This window comes from Solanum verrucosum, unplaced genomic scaffold, assembly GCF_900185275.1.
Source record: "Solanum verrucosum unplaced genomic scaffold, falcon-dt-bn FXZP01000156.1, whole genome shotgun sequence".
Taxonomy (NCBI): domain Eukaryota; kingdom Viridiplantae; phylum Streptophyta; class Magnoliopsida; order Solanales; family Solanaceae; genus Solanum; species Solanum verrucosum.
The window spans coordinates 309,232-315,907 of record NW_026020354.1 but is presented as its reverse complement, the minus strand read 5'-3'; the positions used below and the strand labels follow the sequence as shown (position 1 = coordinate 315,907).

Below are 6,676 nucleotides of genomic sequence, written 5' to 3'. Positions count from 1 at the left end.
CCGTTTTTCATCGTTTATCCCGTCTGTGTCCTTCTAAAGTGTAATAACACTTCCTATCGATTCTAATTTTATAAATGACTTCTAAATATCTAGAAATAATCCATAAACATGAATCATAACCTTGAATCCATAAATTCAAATTCAAGGAAAGTTAAGAGTCAAGTTTTGAGAGTTCTTAGAGTCTTTTCAAAAGTCTTTTACAAATGTTTTAAACTTGTTTTAAGACTTGAGCATTGAGTTGAGTTGAGTAAGAGTGAATTTCATTTTCTTTAAAATATTATATGGGAACTAAGTATTCCCAAAGAGTAAATGTTTTTACATTTAAACAACAGATAAAACACCGATTTTTAAGAGAGCTTTTGAGTTAGTTTCTGAGTAATATCTCAAACCACAGAGAAAAAGTTATGTTTTTAAACATATGAGCTGAGTATATTTTGGGAGTAGTCTTGAGCACCGATATGGAGACAAGTTCATAATAACTCAAGTCTCCATAAACCATGTAGCCAACGTGGTATAAAGGATCATACTTTTTAGATGATTCCTTAGTGCTTTTAAGCATAGCTTAGTGGATCCACTTAGTTGAGGTGTTCTATATCTCGGCAAGTTATAGGACAATTCTGGCATCGTGGGTGAGACATTGTATCATAACATAGTTCATATTGATGGTTCTCGATTAGAGAATCTCCCAAACAAAGTTTATTTCTGTATTCTTATATACAACTGAGATGTAATTGTATACTCTAATACTTCGAGATGTTATCTACCGTTTTAAATGCTTATTATAAACTACATCTTTATTGTTGTTTTATTTCTACATTGAGTTGAATATCCATGACTTGAGTAAAGCTGAGGTAAGTATTTCCTTCAGATTCCAGTCAAGCTTACATTTTGTTTAGAATTCCCCTCGCATGCTCGTACATTCAATGTACTGATGCGATTTGGTCTGCATCATTTTTCGATGCAGATACAAGTAACCAGGATCAACACCCAGCTCTTCGGTGATCCAGTTGAGCATTTCAGAGTGATTTAGTGAGCCTTCTTGCTTTCCGGACGATCATTTTATTATTTCTTTATCATTTCAGTTGTTGGGATGATGGGAGGTCTTGTCCCGACATCCCTTATAGTATTAGAGGCTTCATAGACAGATAGCTATAGTTCTTTAGTCTTTGCATTTTAGTTGTTTTGTTATAAGACTTGAGTTGCCACTTTGGCTAGTTAGATGTTTAGGGTGTGTTTGGTATGAAGGAAAATGTTTTCCTAGAAAACTGGAAAACAAGTAGATTTTTGACTTATTTTCTCATGTTTGGTTGGTGAGTAGAAAATAGTTTTAGTGTTTGGTTTATAAATGAAAAATGTTTTGAGAAATGTCTTTTATTTTTACTAGAGTAAAAAATAATTTTTGAAATTGAAAGTATTTTTTCAAAACAAACTTAATTTTTTTTCCAGGGGGGCTGGGGGGGATCGAGGGTAAGGGTGAAAAAGTAAAAATTTGAAGTTGAAAATATTTTTTAAAAACAAACTTAAATTTTTTTTGGAGAAGGGGTGGGGGGCTGGTAGGGGGTGGGTGGGCGGGGTAGAGGGTAGGGGTGAAAAAAATGAAATTTTGTATTTGAAAATATTTTTTAAAAAACAAACTTAAAATATTTTTGGGGGGTGGAGGGCTGGTAGGGGGTGGGGGGGTCAAATGTAGGGGTGAAAAAAAAATGAAATTTTGAAGTTGAAAATATTTTTTTAAAATAAACTCTATTATTTTTGGGGGGTGGGGGGCTGGTAGGGGTGGGTGGAAGGGGTTCGAGGGTAGGGTGAAAAAATGAAATTTTGAAGTTGAAAATATTTCTTTTAAAAAAAACTTAAATTTTTTTGGGGGGTGGGGAGGCTGGTAGGGAGTGGGAGGTGAAAAAATATAAAAAAATGAAATTAGAAATATCTTTTAAAAATAACTTTTAATAATTTTTTTTGGGGGTGGTGGTGGTAGGGGTGAGGGTGGGGTAAACAAATTAAAGTTAAAAACATTTTTAAAATGAAGCTTTAATATTTTTTATGGGGGGTGGGGGCTGGTTTGTGGGTAGGGACAAAATAAATTATTTTTTCAACAAAAAAAATTGTAATTTGAAGTTGGAAGAGATTTTTGGAAGATGTTTTCCTTAAGTTTTGAAGGGAAGTTATTTTCCTTAAATTTGAGGAAAATGAGTTGATTTGGAAAACATTTTCCAAAATATTTAATCCAACCAAACATGAGAAAATTGGAAAACATTTTCCTTCATACCAAACACACCCTTAATTTTAAAACATTCTAAGTTATTTTGAGATAGTTGAGTAAAGTGGCATTTGTTTACTTTTATTAAAGCTTAAAGTCTTCCGCTGAGAGTCTTGACAGGCCAAAGGTTCGCTTGGGGCCATCAATGGTTTTTGAGTGCCAATCCAGTCCAGGATGTAGGCTCGAAGCGTGATAAAAATATATGAGAAGACATTATATCTGGGAGGATAATTTCTCAAGGGTTATATTTTGAACAAAGTTCACATAAAGACAAATTCTAAATAGTAATCTATTTGCATAGATCAGCCAAATAAATAAGAAAAAAATGACATTAATAGCCGTTTATCAAAATAATGACCTGCAAATATATACTCTCTTCAACTTCATTCCATCAAACGCGGAAGAAGAAGTCTTCAAAGTTAATAACACATAATGGGTAAAGACTCAAGAGCTAATAGATATAGGCCCTCCCCTGATATTTGATTCGAATACCGCGAGACACATCAGAAAAAGATTACCCAGGAAGAACTCAGTACTTTTGAAAAGTTGTGGCTACCATTTTCTGCGACGTTTATGCATATTCTTCCATACTGAAATTTTGAGCTGGCAAGAAGTTTTGTGAATGGGAATGAACTTTTTGTTGACTTGAGGGATATAACATAGAAGAATGACATTAAGAAGTATGAAGATAATAATTTTACTTGTAAGAAGTTGAGTAATGATGACTATTCTCGATCCATAAGAAAATTGATCAAGGATTGCAGATTGGGAGTTGATGATGAAATTAGGCTATATTTATATCATGATTTCTCAAAGTTAATTTTCAAATTATTTTCTAAGGTTCGTGATTTACGAATTAGTCTTGTATTTTGGTTGAGAGGTCAAAATTATATTCTAAAATATGTGTCTGCTTTTATGTACTTGTATTTGTAAGAAAAGATTGGTTGACAGTTGTGTAAATGATTTAATAACTATGACAAAAAAGTTGGATATTTTCCCATTTAGTTACTTGACCGCGTTAAAATTTCTAGACCGTAGATGGATATTAGTTAAACTCTTTTTTTGTCCACACTCAGGTAAGAGAACAATCTCAGAATTGTTATCCTTAATTTAAATGCCAAATGACATATTTTTCCTATTTTATAACTCTTCTCCATAATTCCCTTAAGAAACAAGTTTAAAATTTAAAAATAGAAATAATTGTCTCTGATTCCCGCTCAAATTTGGAATTGAAAACCTAATTTTTGTCTTTATAAGGTGTTACCGCCTCTCTCTTTTTCAGTGTCTTATTTTCTTCAGAATTGTATCTTTTTTCACCTTCTTCAATGTCTGATCAGAGGCCCTTGCTTAGCATGAAGAAAACCTTCTTCTACAATTTTTTTCCATCAAAAGCTGAGGAAGAAGCTTGCAAAATTAACAACACTCCGTATGAAGTGACTCGAGAGCTAGTGGAAATAAGGGACTTATACCCTGCCCCAAGAATCGATCTGCAAAACCCATGGCAGATCAAGAAAAAGATTACCCATGATGAGATCGTTGTAGGAATGCTGATGATTCCATTTTTTGAGATGTTTGAGTACATCCTTCGTTACTGGACTTTGGATGTGGCCAAAAGTTTGGTGAACGGCTGCAATGTGTGTGTTGACATGTGGGATGTAACTGAGGAGAATGTCCCTAAGAAGTATGAAGGTGGAAGTGTTTGGTTTAGGAAGTTGCCCAATGATGACTTTTCTCTTTGGTGCATCGAATTGTTTAATGGTCCAAGATTGGGTGATGGTGATGAAATTGGGCTTTATTGGGATCCTAGGTCTTCAAGTCTAGTGTTCAAATTGCTTTCTCAGGTTGGCTCTTAGTGGAAAGGTCCAATAATTTAGGACCATAAATAACATATATGCTATCATAGTCTTCGGTTTAGTATTACTCTTTCATGTAACTGTAATAGCTGAAGACTTAATTATGAAATTGGAATTCTTGAAGTTCCTAATTTAGTCTGCACAATTCCCTTTCTGTACTTGTGTTTCATCCCCTATTGTTATAGTTTTGTTTTAAGTTTGTGTAATAGTTTAGTAGTTTTTATGATCTTTGTCAGCCTCATAGAAAATGCCTGGAAATAAGGACCTAACATTACCTAATTAAGGACCTCATTTCTTCCATAAACTCAATGGTAAAAGATTATTGTTTAATCATCAGGGATGAATTAAGTTGATGGATTCCATACAATAGAGTGCAATATATACGATATCTATAGCAAATAAGAGTACAAACTATTGGGGCAAGTTTGAATAGAGGAATGTGATTACTAAATTGAACAAAAAATTATTAACTTAAGACAACTTATTTTGTAACAATATAGGGTCTAAAATCTTTCAATCCTTTGATTGAAAGCTTTTGCATTAGCACAAGAATAAGGCTATATTCATTCAAGTCTTTACTTCAATTTTTCTGCATAATCGAGGGAAACTCTTAGCTTGCTTTTTTTAGTCTGCACTTTTTCGTAGCATAAGTTAAACTAACATCAGTAGTCATATGAATCATATCTTAGATCATTGTGTACAAATGAACATAAAACATCTTCATTCTCATAAAAAATAATTTAAGAAACAAATTTGGTTTCCTCCCATCTTTTTCAAGTATTCTCAAATATAGAAGGTTATTTCATAAATTAATTATAGTTTTTATCATCCTGTCTACTCAAATTTAAAATACAATTAATAGTAGCAGTTAGAAGCAACCTCAACACTGAAGCAACTTCAACTCTTGAAATGTCAATAAAGCTTAACTCTTGTGATAATTCAAGTTGTTTCATCACAATTTTCCAAAATATCTTGTAGTATCATTCTTGAAAGGTCTTAAAGCAAGCATATTCTTTCTTAGTTTGTATATTACTTTTGATAGAACCTTTTTAGCATTTTTACTTGAATTTGATGATATCATCTATCGTTTTCACTCCTCGATTTTTCTTATCTGAATTTGTTTTGTACTTGAATTTTAGTAACCAAGTGTCTGGATTAGCATTAGTTAATGTAGTTCTCAATGGTTCATCTAACAAAATATGAACAGTAACATCAAAGAGACGGTGTCCATTTTTGTGTAAAATTCAATGTCTTAATGGTCATTCTTCTGAAGTTGATATAATCACAAAAAATGCATACAAATAAAGACCTAACATGACTTGAATAAGGACCTCATTTCACACACAAATTCACTTGTAAAAGATTACCCCAAGTTTGTCTTCTCCCATCATATCTACAACATATTTCTTAATCATCAAGGTTGAATCTTTAAGTTGATTTCTTCCATACAGTGTGATTAACTTTGATGAAGCAATATTTTTGGGATCTCCATAATATTTCTAATTCCATGTTCATGGGAAAAGATTCCTCTGCGTCTTCCAAACATAAAAGGTTGAGGTGATAGGGTGTGTTTGGTATGAAGGAAAACATTTTCCTGATAGGGTGTGTTTGGCATGAAGGAAAACATTTTCCGGAAAATGTTTTCCAATTTTCTCATGTTTGGTTGGGTTAAATGTTTTGAAAAATGTTTTCCAAATCAACTCATTTTCCTCAAAGTTAAGGAAAATGACTTCCCTTCAAAACTTAAGGAAAACATTTTCCAAAACTCTCTTCCAACTTCAAATTACAATTACTTTTTTGTTGAAAAAATCAATTTATTTTGTCTTTACCATCAAGCCAGCCCCCCAACCACCTCCCCAAAAAATAATAATTTTAAAGCTTGTTTTTGAATTCAATTTTATTACCCCACCCTCACCCCCTACCCCCATCCCTCCCAAAAAAATATTAAAAATTGGTTTTAAAAAATATTTCTAATTTCAATTTTTTATTCTTTTACCCCCACCCACTACCCTCGCCCCTATCAGCCCCCCAACCCCCCTTCAAAAAGAAAAAAATTTAAGTTTGTTTTTAAAAAATATTTTCAACTTCAAATTTTTATTTTTTCATCCCGATCCTTGATCACCCTCCCCCCACCCAAAAAAAAATTGAGTTTGTTTTTAAAAAATATTTTCAACTTCAATTTTTTATTTTTTCACGCCTACACTCGACCCCCCCCCCCCAACCCAACTCGTCACCCCTGCCTAAAAAAAATAATTTAAGTTTGTTTTTAAAAAATATTTTCAACTTCAAAATTTAATTTTTTCACCCTACCCTCGACCCCCCCACCCACCTCCTACCCAGCCCCCCCCAAAAAAAATTTAAGTTTGTTTTTTAAAAATATTTTCAACTTCAAAATTTCATTTTTCACCCTACCCTTGACCCCCCCACCCAACTCCTACCCAGCCCCCCCACCCCTCCTCCCCACACCCAAAAAAAATTAAGTTTGTTTTTAAATAAACATTTTCAATTTCAAAATTTCATTTTTTCACCCCTACCCTTGACCTCCCACCCACCCACTCCCCTACCA

General features: G+C 33.2%; 1 protein-coding gene across 1 annotated transcript; it reads left to right on the top strand.

Moving 5' to 3' along the window:
• The first annotated feature begins 3,582 nt into the window (after positions 1-3,582).
• On the top strand, positions 3,583-4,110 carry LOC125837634 (uncharacterized). The gene has a single exon (XM_049516726.1). The coding sequence runs from the start codon at positions 3,583-3,585 to the stop codon at positions 4,108-4,110; it is 528 nt and encodes a 175-aa protein (XP_049372683.1).
• The last annotated feature ends 2,566 nt before the right edge of the window (positions 4,111-6,676 follow it).

What these genes read in the sequence shown, in the direction of transcription:
- LOC125837634 (XM_049516726.1), top strand. Translation starts at nt 3,583, where the DNA reads ATGTCTGATCAGAGGCCCTTGCTTAGCATGAAGAAAACCTTCTTCTAC.